Genomic DNA, 23094 nt, shown 5'->3' on the forward strand with positions numbered 1-23094 from the left:
CTTGCTATGCTATAGGCAGGTTGTATCACAACCATTAACTTGCTGGGATGTCGACAAAATAAATAATAAAAACAGCTGTAGAACCAGCTCTTGCTCATGAATGTGAAAGCAACTCATAACATTTGTAAATCCTCAGTACGTGCTTATACTAATATCAATAGAAAAAACATGAAGTGCTGGAAAAACTCAGCACGTCTGGCAGCATCTCTGGGGAAGGAAATTTGAGTCCAATATTATTTCTTTGGAACTGAAGAGTGGTCGGAATGTGATGCGTTTTATGCTGTTGAAAAAGTGGGGAGGTCGAATGTTGTCTGTGAAATACTCTATACAGTCACTTTGATCAGTTTGTCACTCACTGAATGTATTATCTCCAAATTTGCAGATAATACAAAGTTGGATGGGAGGGTGAGCTGTGAGGATGATGCAAAGATGCTTCAGCATGATTTGAACAGGCTGAGTGTGTGGGCATGCTCATAGCAGATGTAGTATAACGTGGATAAATATGAGGCTATCCACTTCGGTAGCAGTAATCGGAAGACAGATTATTACTTGAATGGGTATAAATTGAGAGAAGAGGATACTTAACGAAACCTTGGAGTCCTCATGCATCAGTCACTGAAAGTAAGCGCGCAGGTACAGTCGGCAGTAAAGAAGGCAATATTGGCCTTCATAGCGAGAGGATTTGAGTGTAGGGATAGGGATGTTTTACTGCAATTGTATATGGCATTGGTGAGGCCACACCTGGGGTATTGTGTGCAGTTTTGGTGTCCTTATCTGAGGAAGGATGTCCTTGCTATAGAGGGGGTACAGCGAAGGTTTACCAGGTTGTTTCTTGGATGGCAGGCCTGTCATATGAGGAGAGACTAAGTTGGTTAGGATTCTAAACTGGAGTTTCGAAGAGTGAGAGGAGATCTCATAAAAATTTATAAAATTCTAACGGTTAGACAGGGTAGATTCAGAAAGAATGTTCCCAATGGTGGGAGAGTCCAGAACTAGGGGTCATGGTTTGAGAATAAGGGGGAAATCTTTTAGAACTGAGGTGAGGAGAAATTTCTTCACCAAGAGGGTGGTGAATGTGTGGAATTCACTACCACAGAATTGAGGCCAAAACGTCTGATTTCAAGAAGAAATTAAATATTGCTCTTGGGGCTAATGGGATTAAGGGATATGGGAGGATCAGGATATTGAATTCGATGATCAGCCATGATCAAAACGAATGGCGGAGCTGTCTCGAAGGGCCAAATGGCCTACTCCTGCTTCTTGTTTCTATGTTTACCCAGGTGCTCTTACTTTGAGACAAACAAAGAACTGTAGTTTGAACTTAGCTTTATTAAAAACACTCACAAGGTTAAACAAACAATTCTTATACAATAAATTAACATTTCCTCAAATGAGGCTAATTGGGTGAGAAATGGATACTACATGTTCTGATGAAATTGATTGGGCTGCTGGATTCAATTCACTGAGCTCACGTCAAAAGATGAACTTTGGATCCTCTTGACACAAATGTGGATCTTGCACGCCCTCTTGTGTCGCCCCAGATCACAGTGGAGTCTTCACTGGAGTTTGTCTTGAAACTGGCTGTTTTTATGCTCCCTTCCTCGAGCTCTTTCAACCAACGGGGTGACAGGGCAGGGATCACACTACCTAATGAGGTTAGGCCAGGTCATCCTAGTTATACATATCTCCTTTCAGGATATGGTTAATAGCAGGGAGTTTGACTGAAACTATGGAATAAAGAATCATATTGTCTCTTTCAATTCTTCTGGCTGAGTAACTTCTGATGGGTTTCGAGCACGCACAGGTCTCTTCTTTTGGGCCTTGATGGAGAGGAGAGCAGAGAATACCAGCGAGAGAAGCAGAGGGGCCTTTTGCAGGTAACAGAGCTCACAAGTGCAGAGGAAGCAACGCTGACAATATACAGAATCTTGATATCTCTTGCTATTGGAGATGGATAGATGGTGAACTCCTAGCTACCATAACAGAAGTAAATAAAAGCCACTCATGTGGCACCTAGTCATGTTGACTTGATTTCAACAATGAGGAAAATCGGACCAACTTCCCAATGATAACTTGCAATATTCTTCCCTTCCCAGGACTAATACATGACTTTTATCTCCCACAAAGTCTTCATATATGTAGCAAGACTTGGTGGATGTGGTGTCCAAAAGGCCTCAGTGGAGCTGAGCACTTCTGAGAGTGCACTGCCATAGGCAGGACTTGTACAGACCATGCATCAGCTCAGATACTTGCCCTCTGGGTGGGACCTGTCAGGCAGATAGTTAACTTTCATTTGGTGCCATACAGTTTACAAGTAAGCAAGAGCAAATGGTGGAGACTGGGACAGTAGTAACAAGTTCACCTTGGAAGATTCAGCTCTCTCCATGCTGTGCTCATCTGGTCACATGCTGTATCCTAGGGGCTGTCATTGAAGAGACATCATCATGCGATTGAGGACGATGCATGATTTACTGATAGGCCTTCAAATTGGATATGCCATGTTTATGGAGAGATTGGGGGAAGTCCACCAGAAGTATCAGAGTGATGATGTTGCAGACTATTGGCATAATGATGACTTCCATGGATAGACTGGCCAATACTTAGAATGCTATAAAAATCTTTATGGCACAGAAAGAGACTATTCATCCCATTGAGTCAAAAAGTAGAAGTTCACCCCCCAGCAAAAGTTCCATGAACAAACCATTTCGCACAAGCAGGCAAAAAAGCAGTAATTGTGGCTGCGTTTTCACCTTTATGATGATACTGTGCCTTTAAGAAATGTAGTTTTATCATGCTTCTTTTGAGGCATATATTTAAAATTCAGCTATGCTTTACACGGTGCCATTGTGTCTGAGATAATATGAGCTCCATGCTGAGATTCCGGGATAATAATTGACTTTAATTAATAGGGTGTTTGTTTAATCTGAGTTAATGCATTTGTGTTTACCTGGGCTTTCCCTTGGATTGCAGAGTAGGATTTTGATTAGGTTGATTGACAGAGACAGAGACTGGGCGGAGCTAAGCTTGCAGGAGGGACAGTTTTTTTTTAAAACGGTCAGTTACTGCCTGGCTCTGAAAGAAGCAAGTGCAAGGTCTTTCTGTCTGTCTCTCTGGAGGCTGCTGTTTGGGGCTATCAGAAGACAGGTGTGTCTGTCTCTTTCTCTCTCTCTTCAGAGGTGTTCAGAAGACACTTGGACTATTAACAAGTGCAAGCATAAAAGCCTGTAGGTATTGATAACTGATTTTGAAGAGGAATTTAAGTCTACAAGAGGAATATTGATTGAATTGGAACTAATAGAAATAGGCTAGCAGTTAAGAATTGTCTCTTGTCATGTTTAAGTGTTGTTCAATTGGTAAATGTTAAGCTCATTCATTTATTACGGTTAAACCGTATTATTAAATAAAGTTTGTTTTGATAAAAGCTTCCGAGAGTGTCAATAGAATCACAGCTTGAGTAAAACACCTTATCCTCACATTAATGCCGAAGTAGCAAATAGTTGGGGAATATACGTTGGGGTTTCAGTCTTGTACCCTAACACCTTGCTTTTACTGGCATGGTTTAGGAAACTGGGGAACCATGAATCTGATGCTAAAGTCAAACCATGTTTGTAATATTAGTCCTATTTACTGAATAACCTATGGTAATTGACAACTTGCCTCCCCCAAGGGAATTGCATGCACGCAGCCTAACACGCTGCAATAAAATACAGAAGTTGGCAAAATGGACATGCTGTTTCGATCACCTGTTTTCTCTCTCCCCACACCCTGCCTGCAACTACTCTGCTCCAAACCTATATGTTCCTGTAGATTAAAATCCACCCCATGGCTTTTCAGTTTAGCTGAGGGAAAGAACTTGCTGTATTATTTTAGTCAGTGAAAAATCTTAAATACTCTGAATTACTTTTCTTTCTTTCCCATTTTATAGCCTCCTTTCTTCAATAACGCATCCAACTACACCAGAGACCAAAACGGCTGAGTCACTCATTACAGGAGAGAATGACAGTGACAAGGCAGAACGGAACAGCAAGAAAGTCTGTTTTGTGGTAACTGGAGATGACCAGGAGGATTCGGGTCATGATACAATAAGCAACAGGGATTCTTATAGGTATAATATGTTTTAGATTACTCTTAAATGTAGGTAGACTGAATATTCAGTTTAAAATTAATATTAAGAATTAAATATTATTGCAGCTTTCCTTAAAAGCATTTACTTTGGTCATAGTAATATGTTTTTATTTGTGACTGTTTCTCTATTTCATGCCCTGATTTGGTTATATTGAGCCTCTCGCTCTTTCTGCTTAGGTGTTTTTAGGGACACTTCCTCTATCTTTCTGTTCACAACAATCAAAGTGCTATTGTCCTGCAAACAGAATAGTATTGTGGATATATTGGAAGTGGCTTGCCCTAGTCACGAGGTCTGACATCTCCCTGTTGCCTTGCCAGCTGTTGTGACTTCATTGCATGCACTTTTCCTGCCAACCCATCCGGTGGGTACTGCATTTGGAGGGGGGAGATGTTGAGTGGTTAATAACCTTATACTATGTGACCCTCCTCCACCTGACACCTTCCATCATCAAGCCAGTAAACTTGGCTTTCTATTCTGTGATTCTATTGGCACATTGATTACATCATGGTCGACCTGACTTGGAGAGGAACCACCTACCCACATCATATTAGTGAACTGAATTATTGAAAACGTAGCTCAAAGCACCTTGGTGACTTTGCTAATTGTTCTTGAACATATTCCACCTATTATGTTCAATGCAATGCTCTTGACGCTGCTAATACTACTTAATAAAGCTACAGGGAGGGAAAGCAAATCAAAATACAAAATTATTAAGTTATTCATAAATTGATTACTAAAAAGAGTACTCAAAAATGAGATCCTGTAAGGCATTTTTGAGAGCTTTGTTAGTGTGCTTGATTGAACCATTTAACTACAAGATTTTAAAAAAGCAATTTCTGTGGTAAGGTACCAGTCCAAACAATGAGTGTTAACGACCTGGAGATGGCAATAATCATGAAAAAATACAGATTGCAGAAATGTGCCACAATATCAATGTTAAGAAAATACTGAGATAAATTATATTTTGTGTTGGGCATCTGTCAGGTTATGTGTTATGCATAATTTATCAATGTTGCATTCATCCCCATTGGAATATTGCCCCAGCTATGCATAAATACTGCAGATGTCAAAGTATACAGTGTGAAACAATTTTCAATTTAAACTGCACGTGATTTGTAAAGAAAAATGGAAGCTTAACATGTTTTTTTCCTCCACAGTGATTGTAACAGTAATAGGAATTCGATTGCTTCCTTCACAAGTATATGTAGCAGTCATTGCGATTCCTATGTGCACAGTGATGACATGGACTCTGGTAAGTTCTACACGTGTATGATGCCATGGCAAGTGCACTAAATGAAAGCAGGAGCTCTGCCACTAGCAAAGTTACAGAAATCATAGTGAAAATGAAATTTTACACATAGCAACCTTTTCTTAACAAATTTGTCACTTTTTTTATATATTCTTTTCATTTTCTAAATATTTTTTGCTATTTTCTTCGCCTTTCATTTTACCCTAAATTTGTTATATCTTTTCCTTTTACCTCCATATTTTTAAAATTCTCATCGTTATGTTGGGTTGCAGAAGATAGAACTAAAAACAATGTCAAAGCAATTTTGAATAATATACAGTCATGGTAATCCAAATATGTAACCCACAAAAATTAAAATGACAAATAAACCGAAGAGATTTTCAAATGAAATTGCATTTAATACACTTAGAAACTTAGAAACCCTACAGCACAGAAAGAGGCCATTCGGCCCATCAAGTCTGCACCGACCACTATCCCACCCAGGCCCTACCCCCATATCCCTACATATTTACCCACTAATCCCTCTAACCTACGCATCCCGGGACACTAAGGGCAATTTTAGCACGGCCAATCAACCTAACCCGCACATCTTTGGACTGTGGGAGGAAACTGGAGCACCCGGAGGAAACCCACACAGACACAAGGAGAATGTGCAAACTCCACACAGACACTGACGCAAGCGGGGAATCGAACCCAGGTCCCTGGAGCTGTGAAGCAGCAGTGCTAACCACTGTGCTACCGTGCCGCCCTGATACAGTGCACTGATTCAGTGCAGATTGATAAAAAGCAGTACTATGAGCCTATATGTTCTACAGCAGTGTGATTTCTCCCCTCTCCTCCCCTCCCATTCAGCTTCATTGCAATTGGCACATGTAGAGGAAAAACTAGAATTTGGTATCTTTGCACTTTTAGTTGGCAAAAGTAACACATTATTCAGATAAATATGTGGATGACATTGCAGCCATCTTGGGTTGTACATATATTGTTTAAAGACACAGACACAACTTTGATAAAATTAATATAAGATTAAGTCATGAGGAAAAGAAAACGCTACTGAAGTTTTAACTGGAAAGAAAAGACTTGAGGCAGAACATGACACAAGTCTTAAAAATAATAATTTGAAACCCGAGGACATATGGAAGAAACATTCAAGGTTAAAGATGTATGTTCTGAAACTCCAAAAGTGGTCACTATAATTTTAGAAGGAACCTGAGTCAATGTCCATTGAGGATAGGGCATTGAACACTATAGTCACACTACATGATGGAACTTAATGTTTTTTAAAGTCTTCTTTGAGAATCCTTTGGGATTGAGGCTGACTTCTTCCGCTTAGATTTGATGGGTTCTGAATTGCCTGATAAGTACAGCGCACAATCAGCAGACTCTGTCACTTGTGGGGCAGTTGGTGCCTAAAGGCTTGGGTAGATGGGTTGTTTGGAGGTCTGTACGCTTCCTTCAACACCTTGATTTTGCCTCTGCACTTTTGTGACAAAGTCTCTCGATATGTTTGGTGCCTTCCCAAATAAACCTTCTCCATTTTGGTTGATCACAGGCCAGGGACTCCCATGAATTGGAGGGTATGTTTGACTTTTTCAGGGATGCTGTGGGACATACCATTTCTGCTATTCTCCTGGCAGTCTCCTGATGCAACCGAGTTCTAAGTAGAGCAGTTGCGTTGGCAGTCTGGTGTCCCGAATCGCAGTGCGATTTTTGCCCATCAAGTGGGACTGCAGTCATCATCCTCAGTGTACAAAAATTGAAGAAAAGTGCAAGGAACAGGACCATAGCCTTTTTTAACCTCACGAAAACCTTTGATTCTGTCACCCACAAAGGGTTATGGAATATCCTCCTCAAATGTGACTGCCCACAGAAATTTGTCAGCGATCTCCGCCGACCCCATGATGAGATATCTGCCATGGTCCTCACCAACGGAAATGCTACAAACCTTATCTCAGTGAAAACTGTTTCAGTGCACCATTTTCCTCAATACAATATTCCACCTCACCGTCAGCAAATTAACCACAAAAATGAGATCTTTTAAAGTAACTTTGGGATCAGTTGATCATAGAATGATCATACATCTAGATGGATACGGACCAAGTAAGGGCAGAGGTTTTTTTTAGTTTAGTTAAGGCATCATGATCGACACGGGCTTGGAGGGCCGCAAGGCCTGTGTCTGTGCTGCACTTTTCTTTGTTCTTTATCCACCATGTCAAGTTCCCTCAGGATCTTGTATGTTTCAATAAGATCACCTCTCATTCTGCCCGCAGATTTACCTTGCAGCAAGAGACTGACTTCTAATGTACTATGTTTGGGAGCCCATTGAGTTGTGCAGTGGTTGATCCCAGGAAAATTACTTGGGTTAAAGCAGAGTGACTAGTTTCATTGAAGTGCAATCTTGGTGCTGTTTTAACCCCAGACCAAATGGAAATGAAAATCTAACAGCAAGTATTAACTGCAAGTAAAAGTGGGGTCTGAATCCTAAACTCCATGTTAACTAATTACCATGTCTTTCAAGCCACATAAAGATAAACAGATCACGTTCACATATTTATATTTAACATTACAATCTGGATTTTTCAGGGTTAATGACTATAATTATTGAGCAGTGGAAAGCAGGACATAGATCAGTGTGGGAAATTTTGTGCAATTTGTGCAGAACACCATGAAAAACAGCAGTTCGCTATTCTTTCACCATCATTATCTTTTCAATGATCAGGGAACTTCTTAGAGAGGATCTAAAAGCACTTATGTATTTAGCTTTAGTATAGCCATGTAATTCATGGGGAGAAAAAAACAAGCGTTGGCTTGAGTAGCAAGGGGAAGGCAGAGATCATGAATTGGACATCCAGGAGAGGAGCCTGGAAAGCTTGGGGCTGGGGGAGGAAGGTCAGCTGATTGCAAGGGACGAGGAGGAGGATTCCTAAAAAAGGGAGATTCGCAGGTCTGCATCATAGGGCAATGGTAAGAACTCCTGCTCTTCCTGGCCTATAAACCAGGAACACTGGGAAGGCACTATTCAGTTCAATTGTTCTTGCCGTTCACCAGCGACTTGGATTTCTGAGGATTTAGAAACTCTGCTGACCAATGTTAAATCTGAAATGGAGGTAAAATCAGAGGTTTGCAGTTCATTTGAATATTTAAATAAAGGACCTACCTCCAGAGGTGAGGTGAACCATCTGCCCACTTACCCCCATACCTGCCTTTGTTAAAACCAGAAGTAGGTATGTTGGGTCTATCAATTTTAAATTTTTAACTTGCACCCATGCTACCCTGGCCCATCTACAGTAATAAATTACAAAGTAATAAGTTGTTAGGTGAGAAGAAACTCAATAACTGGGAAGCATAGCTTTTCTATAAGTGTATGCTTTTTCAAAGTGTGAAATTGTAAATCGGACCCTCCTATCTGCACCCATAACTGATATATGTTGAATACAAGCCCAATAGGTTGTTGAAATATGATCAACATTCTTAAAAATATAAATGATTCAATTGAAAATGAATATTTTGCAATGTTTCTTTCCTATCTAACAGGGGATGAACTACCTTGCAGTGTTCGCATTTCACATGATAAGCAGGATAAACTGCATGGTTGCTTAGAACATCTCTTTAGCCAGGTGAGTCGAAGTAAACCAAATCCAACCCTGTTCATAAATGTTTGTTGGCATTCTGTCCTTTTTTCCCCCAGAGAAAAGTTAAATTCTGAAAATTAAAGAAAATAGTGAGAAATCAAGGGGCGAGATTCTCTAATCTGGTCTGTGGCCACCCCGCTGCAATTGAAAATGGAAAAATTGGCATTCCAGCCAAAACTCCATTCAATTTCAATGACACTGGAAAATCCCAAACACACGCGAGGACAGAGGTTTTCAGCAAAGATTCCTATGAACACTTTCAGAATGTTTTAATATTCTTTCATAAGTATCTTTGCTACAAAATGTATTCCTACTATAAGACACCTGCACAATATGCAATTCTATCAGCTTGTAAGAACTTAGCTTATAGAAGTGATCCCTTTGTTTTGTGAGCTTTATTGAAGGTGTTGTAAAACATTTGTATATCTATTTTATTTTACAGTTTTAACGACAATCGAGAAACATTCAACTCATAAACTTTATGCAGTGCCTTAGTCCTGACTTCGGGTGCCTTTACCTCTCCCAGTTCCCTTATTAATTCACCCATTAACTTAAACCTCCATCTCCATCATTGCACTGTAATTTTACAATCCTATATTCTGATTAGTTAAGCAGAGTTGCTTGCCATGATCACTCAGGTCCAGGTGCCCAGTTGCCTTGCTATGATGTTAACAGCTCATGCTATCAGCAAATTATGGAGCAAAATGTCAAGTGATTGAACGAGCAAGGATTGTTGCCATTCGTGGCCTTGCTGCAGTAAATTATAGTCTCTTTTTTTGAGGGCATATCTAAAACTGGTAATATGGTAATTAGGGGCAGGATGTGGTTTTCACTCTATGTGCAAAAGTGTACTTGCAAAGGTTTAAATGTACATATGTGCAGCAATCCTAGTTATTAGCTCTTGTACATTATGTATTCTTCCTCCTCCAGATTTTTGTACATATTTGAGGTTTTCTACAATTCAACGCCTGGAGTGAAATTATCACAGAGATCTGTATTTCTATTTTAGTTATATGTTTAAAAAACTGCTGAAAGTAAACTGCCTCACAGAGTTACCTATTTGGTATAATGTGAATAAAGGCCAGTAAGGACATTGCTCCAGAATGATTAATTTGCATTTGAACTTGTTCATTGACCTTCAGTGCACCTTCAAGCTAAAAAACTCTAAGCCATTTCCCCAGTTTTGGCACCTGCATTACTGGTTTAGCCAATATCTGAAAAATGGCAAAAATAAGTAAGGTGGCACATGGACACAAATTTCTTTAATGTCAGTGGCATATTTGGGGAAGATATCAGCATTCCAAACACAGGGGGAAAGCTAAATGAGAGAGAAACTAATGGAGTTTGCCTCCTCTCCAAGTTCATGCCCGACAAGTGGACAAAGGTGGACATAGGCAGAAGTTCCTTCCACCCAGAAAGGCCTGACTTCCTGCTGCTTCTGTCACCTGTGCCGCAACTTGAAGGGGTAACCAAGAAGGTAGATGAGGGCAGTGCAGTTGATGTTGTCTACATGGACTTTCGCAAGGCCTTTGACAAGGTATTGCATGGTAGGTTGTTGCATAAGGTTAAATTCACGGGATTCAGGGTGAGGTATCTAAATGGATACAAAATTGGCTTCTTGACAGAAGCCAGTGGGTAGTTGTAGAGGGTTGTTTTTCAAACTGGAGGCCTGTGACTAGCGGTGTGCCTCAGGGATCAGTGCTGGGTCCATTGTTATTTGTCATTTATATTAATGATTTGGATGAGAATAAAGGAGGCATGGTTAGTAAGTTTGCAGATTGGTGGTGTAGTGGATAGTGAAGAAAATGATCTCCGATTGCAATGAGATCTTGATCAATTGGGCCAGTGGGCTGATGAATGGCAGATGGAGTTTAATTGAGATAAATGCGAGGTGATACATTTTGGTAGATTGAACCAGGGCAGGACATACTCAGTTAATGGTAGGGCGTTGGGGAGAGTTACAGAACAAAGAGATCTAGGGGTACATGTTCATAGCTCCTTGAAAGTGGAGTCACAGGTGGACAGAGAGGTGCAGAAGGCATTCAGCATGCTTGGTTTCATTGGTCAGAACATTGAATACAGGAGTTGGGACGTCTTGTTGAAGTTGTACAAGATATTGGTAAGGCCACATTTGGAATACTGTGTACAGTTCTGGTCACCCTAGTATAGAAAGGATATTATTAAACTAGAAAGCGTGCCAAAGAGATTTACTAGGATGCTACCGGGACTTGACGGTTTGAGTTATAAGGAGAGGCTGGATAGACTGGGACTTTTTCTCTGGAACGTAGAAGGCTGAGGGGTGATCTGATAGAGGTCTATAAAATAATGAGGGGCATAGATCACCTAGATAGTCAATATCTTTTCCCAAAGGTAGGGGAGTCTAAAACTAGACGGCATAGGTTTAAGATGAGAGGGGAGAGATACAAAAGTGTCCAGAGGGGCAGTTTTTTCACGGTGAGTGTCTGGAACAAACTGCCAGAGGTAGTAGTAGAGGCGGGTACAATTTTGTCTTTTAAAAAGCGTTTAGACAGTTACATGGGTACGATGGGTATAGAGGGATATGGGCCAAATGTGGGCAATTGGGATTAGCTTAGGGATTTACAAAAAAGGGCGGCATGGACAAGTGGGCCGAAGGGCCTGTTTCCATGCTGTAAACCTCTATGACTCTATGACTCTATCATAATTCAGGTCAAATACAATGAAGATGCGGAAAAGAAGCCAGCAGGGCTGTGACAGGTCAAATGGCCTGGAATACCTGGGAAGATTAAAGGCATGCATTAGTTAAATCAGCTCACCAATAAAGAGGGTGAGGGGTGCTAATTCCACTTTTTTTTTGGTTAGCGCTGCTGGCTTTGTTCCTACACAGATTTACAAGATGTGGGTGCTCTCCTGATTTACCAAACGATGCTGACCACAGAACCTCTAGTGAGGTCAGGCTCTCTACCCTTAGGCGTAGCAAGCATTCAGATTGGACTCTTTAATGTAAAGGGATAGAATTAGAAAGTGCTAGAAAAACTCAGCAGCATCTGTCGAGAGAGAAAGAGAGAGCGGAATTTTCCAATTTTTTTTTTAAGTGTCTGCTTGGGTAGAAAAGCAGAGTGTAGTCCGTGGGCTTTTTGAAACTTTGGAACAAAGAAAGTGAAGGAGCTGGCCCCATGAATTCATAACAAAAATAGAGAATGCTGGAAAATCTCAGCACGTCTGACAGCATCTGTGGAGACAGAATAGAGCCAACATTTTGATTCTGGATGACCCTTTGTCAGGGCTAAGAACAAAGAAAATCAGCAGAGATTTATACTGTGAGGGTGGGGGGGGGCGCTGTATTAGGACAAAGGGAATGTAAATGAGGATGAAGAAGGCTGAGAGAGGTGCTAAAAGTGTCCATTAAGTGACCAGAATGTGTGAACGACAGAACAGAGGTACAGATGGTTAAGGCAGTTGGCCATGAAGGGGTGGCAGGCAAGAAGGAGAGTGGGAATGGAGAAGTAGGAAAATGGAAGTGAAAAAGAAGGATGGAAAAAATGGATGAATGAGATGAAAAGAAGAAACAGAATAAAATAAACTAAATGGAAATAGGGTGAAAGTGGAGGGGAGAGTTTGTGCTCTGAAGTTGTTGAATTCAGTTTGGAAGGTTGTAAAGTGCCCAATCGGTAGATGAGGTGCTGTTCCTCCAGTTTGTGTTGGGGTTCACCAGAACAGTGCAAAAGGCTAAGGACAGGCATGTGGACAGGAGGGCAGGATAGTGTGTTGAAGTGGCAAGCGGCAGAAAGATCAGGGTCCTGCTTGCAGACAGAACGAAGGTGTCCAGCAAAGTGGTCACCCAGTCTGCGTTTGGTCTCTCCGATGTAGAGTAGACCGCATTGGGAGCAGCAAATGCAATAGACCAGATTGAAGGAGGTGCACAGGAAGCACTGCTTCATCTGAAAGGGGTGTTTAGGACCTGGGACGATGAGTGAGGAGGAGGAAAAGTGGCAGGTGTTGCACCATCTACGATTGCATGGGAAGGTGCCATGGGAAGGGCGCGAGATGTTGGGTGTGATGAAGGAGTGGATCAGGATGTCCCGGAGAGAGTGGTCCCTATGGAATGCTGACAACGGAGTGAGGGGAAGATTTGTTGAGCAGTGGCATCATGCTGGAGTCGGCTGAAATGGCAGAGGATGATCCTTTGAATGTGGAGGCTGCTGGGGTGAAAAGTAAGGACAAGGGGGACCCTATCCTGGTTCTAGGAGGGAGGGGTGCGGGTGAGAGCAGTGGCCCAGGGGATGGGTCGGCTTTTCTCCCATGGGATGGTTTTTACCTCACGACATCATGCTGGCTCTAAATGAGCCCCACCAGCAACTTCAGCTTGAATAAAAATTTAAAAATAAAATACCCCACAGAACCCCCATCGAACTCCCCCACCCACTCCCCACAAAACCCAGCACCCCCCAGGCATGGAAGCCCCCCATACCACGGAACCCTAACACCTCACCAACAGACTACCAGCACAGCCTGGGTATGACCCTCTCCACCCTGGGTGCTGTACTTGCCTGTGCACTTGCAGTGGGTTCTGTGCACAATGTGGTGAACCAGTCATGATTCATGCCAGCATGATCGAAAACACTTGATATGCATATTCAAGTATTTCAAGTCAGGGTCCATTCCCATTGTGTCATTGGCAGGGGGGCACAGTGACAAGCAGGGAAATCCCACCAGTGTAAAAGCCGTTTTGGGTCTCCGGCATGATTCTCCACCCACTTCGCCACTCCTGCCCCCAAAAACGAGGGTATGACATTTTCAGTTTAATATGACGCTTCAGAACTGAAGAGACGTAGAAATGCATTGGGTTTTATGCTTTTTAAAAATTCTTCCAAGGCGTCTGGGCATCACTGGATAGACCAGCATTTATTGTCCATCTTTTAATTGCCCTGGAGATAGTGTTGGTGGACAGGCTTTGGACAGTCAGAAGGTGAGTGACTCGTTGCAGGGTTCCTCGCCTCTGACTTGCTCTTGGAGCCACAGTATTTATATGACTAGTCCGGTTCAGTTTCAGGTTGAAAAAAGCAGGAGTGTCAGTCAGGAGGTTCAAAGGGGAAGTTCAGGCAAAGGTTAGCGGATGAAGGAGATTAAATACCAAAGATGTCATGGAACAAGATGCAAAGGGAGTGATAATGGTAGAAGCAAAGAAACAAAACATTATTCTTGAGTAGGTGCTAATAGCAGAATAAAGGTCAGCTCTGTCTGATAGCAAAAACATGAAAACAAAATGCCAACTGGCACCTGGGGAGAAAAAAACAAATCAAATGGAGGACAGAGTTCATGGTCTGCATTCAATGTTGAGTCCAGAAAGCTGTGAAGTGTCTAATCAGATGATGAGGTGCTGCTCCTCGAGCTTGCATTGGGTTTCACTGGAAGATTGCAGCGGGCTGTGGACAGAAATGTGAGTGTGAGGACAAGGTGGTGAATGGAAATAGCAAGAAACCAGAAGGTCAGGGTCATGCTTGTGGACTGAGCAGAGATACTCTATAAAACTGTCACCCAATCTGTATTTGGCCTCCCCATTGTAGAGGAGCAACAGTAGACTAAATTGAAAGAAGTGAAACTAAATTGCTGCCGAACCTGGAAGGAGTGTTTGGCCTTGGACAGTGAGGAGGGACGAGGTAAATGGGCAGATGTTACACCCGAGATTGAATGGGAAGGGGATGAGGTGGTGGAGGTGATTGAAGAATGTACCAGGTACCATGGAGAGAACGCTGACATGGGAGGAGAGCGGAAGATGTGTTTGCTGGTAGCATCATGCCTGAGATGGTGGAAGGTGTTATGAATATGGAGGCTGGTGGGGTGGAAAGTGAGGACAAAGGAAGTTTATTGTGGTTGTGGAAGGAAGGGGAAGGAATGAGGGGAGAGGTGCAGGAAATAGGTTAGACATGGTTGTGGACCTTGCCAACCACAATGGTGGGGAATCTTCGGTTCAGGAAAAAGGAAGACATATCAGAAGCAATGTTGTGGAAGGTAACATCATCTGAACAGATGTGACAGAGTTGCAAAAATTGGGAGAATAGAATGGAGTCGTTACAGGAAGGAGAGTATGCCGAAGTCTAGTAGAGATAGTTGTGGGAGTTGATGAGTGGGAATGAATGTTAATAGAATCTATCCCCAGAAATGGAGACAGAGAAGTCAAAAGATGGATGGGACGTGTTGGGATGGACCATATGAAGGTGAGAGATGGGTGGAAGTTGGAAGCAAAATTGATGAATTTTTCCAGTTCTGGACAAAAGTAGGAAGTCATCGCTGAATTGGAAAAATGGTCTGTGTTCTCTGCTTCCATCACATCCACCATCATCCATCTCCATCTGGCTAAACTTGTTCTCTCATTGAATTTGTCTCACTTCCTTCAAATAAAAGATGTAGATATGACCACCCACATGGACCCTCAATTTGCCTGTCTTTTTGTAGGGTATTTGGAACACCCCTTGCTCCAGTGCTCTTCTGGAAAGAGAAGTGGATAACCCTCGAACTATCCTTGTGGGGGGATGGACATGTAGAGGGTTTGTATGTCCTTAGTGATGAGGAGATGGTCAGGATCAGGAAACTGGAAATAGTTTGAATGATTCAGGGTGTCAGACAAATCATGGATGTAGGTCGGAAGAGACTTGGCAATGGGAGAAAAAAATTGAATCAGAATGGAAAGAAATAAGTTTAGTTGGCAAGAATAGATCGTAACAATGGTCTATCAGGGACAATCCAGTTTGTGGATTTTTGGAAGGATGTAGAAGTGGCCTGTTCAAGATTGGGGAGACTGAGGTTGGAAGCTGTGGAGGTAAGATCTCCAGAGGAGATGTGGTCAGTGACAGTCCTGGAAAGAGTGGCTTGATGTTTAGTGGTAGGGTCATGGTCCAGGAGGTGGTAGTGTCTGAGAGATGATGCTCAGCCTCTGTGAGGTAGAGGCCAGTACGCCAGACAGCAACAGTACTGCCTTTGTCAGCAGGTTTGGTAACAAAGCCAAGGTTGAGTTTGGATTTTTTTTCCTCCAGGTATCAGTTTGTATCCTGTTTTCATGCTTTTGCTTTCAAACAGAGCTGATCTTTATTCTGCAATTCACTCCTATTTCGAGCACTTTTTTTTTACGACTATCATTACCAATCCCCCTTGACCTCTTGATCCATTCCATATCTGGTATTTAATCTCCCTCACTCTCTAATATATGCCAGAACTTCCCTTTTGTTCCATCTGATCGCCCACTTTTACAACAGCATAAACCTATTATATTTCTACCTCTCTGGTTCTGAAAAAGTCATTTTGGACTCAAAACGTTGACTCTGTTTCTCTCTCCACAGATGCTGCCAGATCTGTGCTTGCTGTTTTTGTTTCAGATCTCCAGTATCCACTATATTTTGCGTTTCTTTAACGTAAGAAACCTAATTTAAGATAAGACCTCAGATCTGTTATGTTGCAGGCTGGTCCTATTTCAATGCAGCAGTCCATTCAGTCTGTGCAAAGAATGCTTTTCTAGTGATATTTAATCCCAACAGGTGGACGCAGTCAGTAACCTTCTGAAGGGACCAGCTGTGGCAAAGGCATTTGAACAAACCAAGAACTTAATCCCGAGGCGAAGTTTACAAGGTAACATTTGGTATTAGCTACGAAAAGCTGCAGATTCTTATTAAATTGCAGAGATAATGTTTATCACATGCTAAGAAATTGCTAAATTTGTTGTGCTTATCATTAAAACGTGAGCTGCTTCGGAGTTTATTTGTGGAAGATTAAATGCTTTGCTTTACTTCAAGGAATTTAATGTAGCAAAGCCAGTAAGACTTGAATTTATTTGTTCTCTTGAACTAGTAAGTTATGTCTGTTTATCTGAGAGTTTGAATAGGTTGCAACTGCTGCATTGATGATATTAGCTGGAGATGTTGCTTATAGCTGAATACAGAGAACAGAAGTACTCATGAGTTACCAATGTACCATTTCTTTGAAATTATTTTACACAAACTATTTTTATAATTTTGTCTAAATATAAATTAATCTTCACTTTAAAACTTAAATTAAAGTGTATTACAATTAGTACACATCCTAACTAATATCCACTGATCAGCAATCCGGGTGCCCACTGGGAAGTTTCACTATTAACTCTGACAAATTTTCCAGGGGTCAGTAGAACACTTTTATGCCACAAAGGCAACTTTAGCACAAAGCCATGACCTGTTATTATCAAAACCATGGAATCATAGAACATAGAACATAGAACATTACAGCACAGAACAGGCCCTTCGGCCCACGATGTTGTGCCGACCTTCATCTGAAACCAAGATCAAGCTATCCCACTCCCTACCATCCTGGTGTGCTCCATGTGCCTATCCAATAACCGCTTAAATGTTCCTAAAGTGTCTGACTCCACTATCACTGCAGGCAGTCCATTCCACACCCCAACCACTCTCTGCGTGAAGAACCTACCTCTGATATCCTTCCTATATCTCCCACCATGAACCCTATAGTTATGCCCCCTTGTAATAGCTCCATCCACCCGAGGAAATAGTCTTTGAACGTTCACTCGATCTATCCCCTTCATCATTTTATAAACCTCTATTAAGTCTCCCCTCAATCTCCTCCGCTCCAGAGAGAACAGCCCCAGCTCCCTCAACCTTTCCTCATAAGACCGACACTCCAAACCAGGCAGCATCCTGGTAAATCTCCTCTGCACTCTTTCCAGCGCTTCCACATCCTTCTTATAGTGAGGTGACCAGAACTGCACGCAATATTCCAAATGCGGTCTCACCAAGGTCCTGTACAGTTGCAGCATAACCCCACGGCTCTTAAACTCCAACCCCCTGTTAATAAAAGCTAACACACTATATGCCTTCTTCACAGCTCTATCCACTTGAGTGGCAACCTTTAGAGATCTGTGGATATGGACCCCAAGATCTCTCTGTTCCTCCACAGTCTTCAGAACCCTACCTTTGACCCTGTAATCCACATTTAAATTAGTCCTACCAAAATGAATCACCTCACATTTATCAGGGTTAAACTCCATTTGCCATTTTTCAGCCCAGCTTTGCATCCTATCTATGTCTCTTTGCAGCCTACAACAGCCCTCCACCTCATCCACTACTCCACCAATCTTGGTGTCATCAGCAAATTTACTGATCCACCCTTCAGCCCCCTCCTCTAAGTCATTAATAAAAATCACAAAGAGCAGAGGACCAAGCACCGATCCCTGCGGCACTCCGCTAGCAACCTGCCTCCAGTCCGAAAATTTTCCATCCACCACCACCCTCTGTCGTCGATCAGATAGCCAGTTACCTATCCAATTGGCCAACTTTCCCTCTATCCCACACCTCCTTACTTTCATCATAAGCCGACCATGGGGGACCTTATCAAAAGCCTTGCTAACATCCATGTATATGACATCAACCGCCCTACCTTCATCAACACACCTAGTTACCTCCTCAAAAAATTCTATCAAATTTGTGAGGCACGATTTGCCCTTCACAAATCCGTGCTGACTATCCCGGATTAATCCGCATCTTTCTAAATGGTCGTAAATCCCATCCCTAAGGACCTTTTCCATCAATTTACCAACCACCGAATCATAGAATCCCTACAGTGCAGAAAGAAGCCTTTTGGCTCATTGAGTCTGCACCAACTCTTTGAAAGAGCTTCCACCCAGACCCTCCCCTCCACCCTATCCCCATAACTCAGTGCATTTACCAGGATCAATCCACCTAACCTGCACATCTTTGGACTGTGGGAGGAAACCAGAGCACTTGGAGGAAACACACACACACACACACACACACACACACACACACACACACACACACACACACACACACACACACACACACACACAGGGAGAATGTGCAAACTCAGTACAGTTACCCAAGGCTGGAATTGTACCCAGGCCCCCGGCACTGTGAGGCAGCAGCGCTAACCACTGTGCCACCGTGCTGCTCTACTTAATTTATGGCCCTCTGGTCTATCGATGCTAGGCTTACCAGTGGGAGTGTACTAGATTGACTACAGATTAATGCAGCCCATGACTCCAGAATGGTCAATAAATCCTTCATCTAAAATTCAGAAGAAGCTGGAATCTTATGAACAGCACAACAAAAAATCTAATTGCTGTAGAAAGAAATTAACAATCAAAAGTTTCCTATTATCAGTGAAGGAATTTCAAACCCCTCAGAAGATAATTAAGAATAAATTGAAATTACATTTGGGATGGTTTCCTTTCCAACCATGTATTGCAGATTGTAAGTATGTTCTTTGTAGATGGAAAATAATTTTACTCACAATACATGGAGGAAATTTTTCCTATCCCCTTTGAATTTTAATACTATTCTTAAAGACTCAAGTAAATCTCTAAAGTAATTACATTTCTATAATGCATGAAGAAAATCATCTAAATTCTATTAACAGACATTACCATTTCTCGAAAGACTCAGTGGGTAAAGGCAACACGTATTGAGATGCAAAACTAGAAAAGCCTGTAGCTCATTTGGAATCACCTGAACTCAGCTGAGGTGATGAGGTATTCTATCTTTGTAGCCTAATGGACAGCAACTTTCTAGGAGACTGGAACACACTGGCTTTATTCAACATGTCATCTTCCTTCTCTAAGTTTGTTATGTTTGAAGCTTGTCATGCTTTGGTGGCAAAGACACCTTTGAGAGTCAATACTTGGTCCATAAGTCAAATATGCCAGAGTTCTACACATTCTAAATACATGTGACATTACGGTGGGTCTGGATGCTATCAAAAGATAAGCTCACCCTCAAAGTGCTGTTTGAATGAAATGACAGAATGATGAAGGCAAAGTAACTGTACATGAAATTCAGATATTTAAACAGAATTACACTTGATTTATGCCCAAAGAAAAGAGGGTATTTTGCCTGTGTGACGTTAAACAAAGAACTGGCTGAGTTGTGAGGTTTTGGCTATCAAACAAACTTTGTGTGCGGTACCACCATTCTCTCATGGAGGCTATTGCATAGGATTCAGAATGTTTACTCCAATGCATGTTATTTTATGGTAGGCAGAGGAGGAGGAGGAAAGGAAATGGCTTTGTCACAAACACCATGAGAGGCTCCTCCTTTGAGAATGCATCATAGAATCCCTACAGTGCAGACGGAGGCCATTCAGCCCATTGAATCTGCACCAAATCTCCAACAGAGCATTGTGCACCCATGACCTATCCCCGTAACCCCACATATTTTCCCCTCTAATTCCCCTAACCTATCATCTTGGGACACTAATGGGCAATTTAGCATGGCCAATCCATCTAATTTGCACATCTTTGGAGGTATCAAAAGAGGTCTGCATAAGGAGGCAATAGCCCTGGTGTTTGCAGGTGTTGTGCAAGGTGGGTGGAGGTGTGGGAGTTGTTGTTGCAACAATGTAGATAACTCAGAAGTCCTACTGAATTTAATAGTAGAACCTGATTTAAATATTTTGTCTCTTTTTCCTGACTGGCAACCAGCCAGATTGAGAGGTAGTTTGTAAAGAGGTTTTACTGTGAAATATATATTATGCCTACCATACTTAACCTAATGTCTGTCTGGCCTGTTCTTAAATCCATCTGGGTTCTTTTCTGAGAAACTACATGAGAACCAGGGATGTTGGTGGTATTTAGCTACGCTGTGCAATCATGTGGCTCTTCGGACTTAAGTTGCCCTTGTATTAAAGTTCAAAGTCATAGGGGAGTCTTCAGCACTGTAGGTACTTGGTGCTCAATCCTGCCATCGCCATGAACAGGCATCTCCAATGACGAGTTGAACAGGGCAATATGGCGTCACAAATACAGACTTGGATTTGAGCACCCAATGAATAATGGGAGAATACTCATGAATGGGAGAGTCTTAACATATAAAGAGGCTGCAAGGAAGAATCAATAGGGACAGATGCACATTCCTCAGCTGCTGTGGTGTGGTGAAGCCATTACACCTCTAACTAGAAAGCTGCCCTAAGAATCAAGGAAATAGCACAGCTCCATCCTTACACATTGGGTTCAATTTTATGGGGCTTTGGGGACAGGCTCAGGGGGGGAAGGCTGGAGGAGTTCCTGATGCCTGCCTGCCGCCATGCCTTTTGGCAAGTGGCAGAAAAAGTGGCAGACAAGCTACCCACCCAAACCCCAAATCAACCACTTACAGCCCTTTTCCCATATCCACTTGCATTTTCGCAGCATCGGTGGACCGTCTGCCACATGAGGAGTCTGCCAGGTCTACAAGCTCCAAAATGGGAGGGACTCTCCATTTTGGGCAGACTTTGGCCCACGATGTGACTACACAATGGCAATGGCCACCTTTGAAGCATTGGTGTCCTCTTCCCTCAACAGCTCCCACCCACTCCTTACATAGGCATGCATCTAATGTTGGCACCCCCAGTGCCCACTTACCTGGTTGTGACGGTGCACGTCCATCACTGCATCCTTTACCTCCATGTCTAGCCCAAACGACTACTGTAAGAGAACTGAATATAGACAGCCTTAGTGATATCCCTCATGCAGATTAGAAGGGAAACCGGAAGATATTGCAAATATCACATGCTCTAAAAGTCTTCACAGTTTGTCAGATAAATCAATACAGAAATAGAATTTACGGCAGGTATTACTTTCTGCAATATTTAAAGAACTGTCTTTTGGAATGGCACTTGTTTAAAACAACTTTCTTCCATGAGGAGAACTTTTATAAGTTTGATTGTCCTGTGTCCTTATCTGATTTGCCAAGTAAGCTGAATATCTGTGCAAGTCTAAATTGCACACCAAAGCAGAAGATGTGTATGTACATAACCACATTTTCTTCATTAGAAAGGACCACAATGTGTAGCCTGTTTGATGTGAGGCATTCCTTTGATTCCCAAAACTCCTCCTAATTATTGCCTGCCAACAAAATCCACTCAATTAATTAACACAAGAGTCCTGCACCTCTGCCAAACACATCTAAGTCTGTCAAGAATCTGCAACAGATTAAAACCCAGCTTTATCATAATAGCGCGAATTACTTGTTCAGACCATCGGGTCAGTAATTCGATGGTCAGTTTTCCTGGTGCATATCAGATGCCCACTTGCAAAGCACTTTGTTTAGCAGAAAGCAGATACTGTTAATTGCATGATTGTGGTCAATCTGACCCGAATTCATTAAATTTCCATTGGATGAATGAGAGCACACGCTGCTTTTGGAGTTGACACCGAGCTTCACAAAAATGTGCTAATGTTAAAAATGACTACAGATGATATATCTGTACAGTTGGGGAGTGCATGACCCTAATTTTTGTGGTGCTGCATGACCACTTGACTGTGCCATAGATCACAGCGGAGAGTGCAAAGCTCTCTGCAGCAGACCCCCGCATATATAGATTAAAATCTGATGCTATGGCTTTCTTAATCAGTGTGTGACTGAGGTTCCAGGTAGAAATACAGGGCCCAATTTTCCCATCGCGACACGCTAGCTTTTTGGCGCGTCAGGTTGGGAGATGTGTGTGACGGCCATTTTTGCGGTCAAGACCATGCTGGAAACTGGCAAGAAGACCAGGTAAGTGATTTTAATCTATTAATCTATTTTAAATGTGATTATCGTGCCCGGGACTGAATTCTCCGGGCCTGATAGCATCTCCCATCTTTAGAGTAGCTCCCCACTTTTGGGGAACTAGTGGGAGACCCCGCTGGAGTGAAGGAGGAGCATAAGAACATAAGAAATAGGAGCAGGAGTAGGCCATCTAGCCCCTCGAGCCTGCCCCGCCATTCAATAAGATCATGGCTGATCTGACGTGGATCAGTACCACTTACCCGCCTGATCCCCATAACCCTTAATTCCCTTACCGCTCAGGAATCCATCCATCCGCGCTTTAAACATATTCAGCGAGGTAGCCTCCACCACCTCAGTGGGCAGAGAATTCCAGAGATTCACCACCCTCTGGGAGAAGAAGTTCCTCCTCAACTCTGTCTTAAACCGACCCCCCTTTATTTTGAGGCTGTGTCCTCTAGTTTTAGCTTCCTTACTAAGTGGAAAGAATCTCTCCGCCTCCACCCTATCCAGCCCCCGCATTATCTTATAAGTCTCCATAAGATCCCCCCTCATCCTTCTAAACTCCAACGAGTACAAACCCAA

The 23094-nt window shown here is 42.4% G+C and overlaps 1 protein-coding gene across 1 annotated transcript in view; it reads left to right on the plus strand.

Moving 5' to 3' along the window:
* The window catches only part of prex2 (phosphatidylinositol-3,4,5-trisphosphate-dependent Rac exchange factor 2), a 416168-nt gene that overhangs the window by 264338 nt on the left and 128736 nt on the right, over window positions 1-23094 (plus strand). Inside the window, exons 26-29 of the mRNA XM_078217095.1 lie at window positions 3926-4105; window positions 5284-5378; window positions 8910-8992; window positions 16519-16609. Coding sequence (XP_078073221.1) covers window positions 3926-4105; window positions 5284-5378; window positions 8910-8992; window positions 16519-16609 — 449 coding nt within the window. The remainder of the gene's footprint in view (window positions 1-3925; window positions 4106-5283; window positions 5379-8909; window positions 8993-16518; window positions 16610-23094) is intronic.

This window comes from Mustelus asterias, chromosome 7 (assembly GCF_964213995.1).
Source record: "Mustelus asterias chromosome 7, sMusAst1.hap1.1, whole genome shotgun sequence".
NCBI classification, from domain to species: Eukaryota; Metazoa; Chordata; class Chondrichthyes; order Carcharhiniformes; family Triakidae; genus Mustelus; species Mustelus asterias.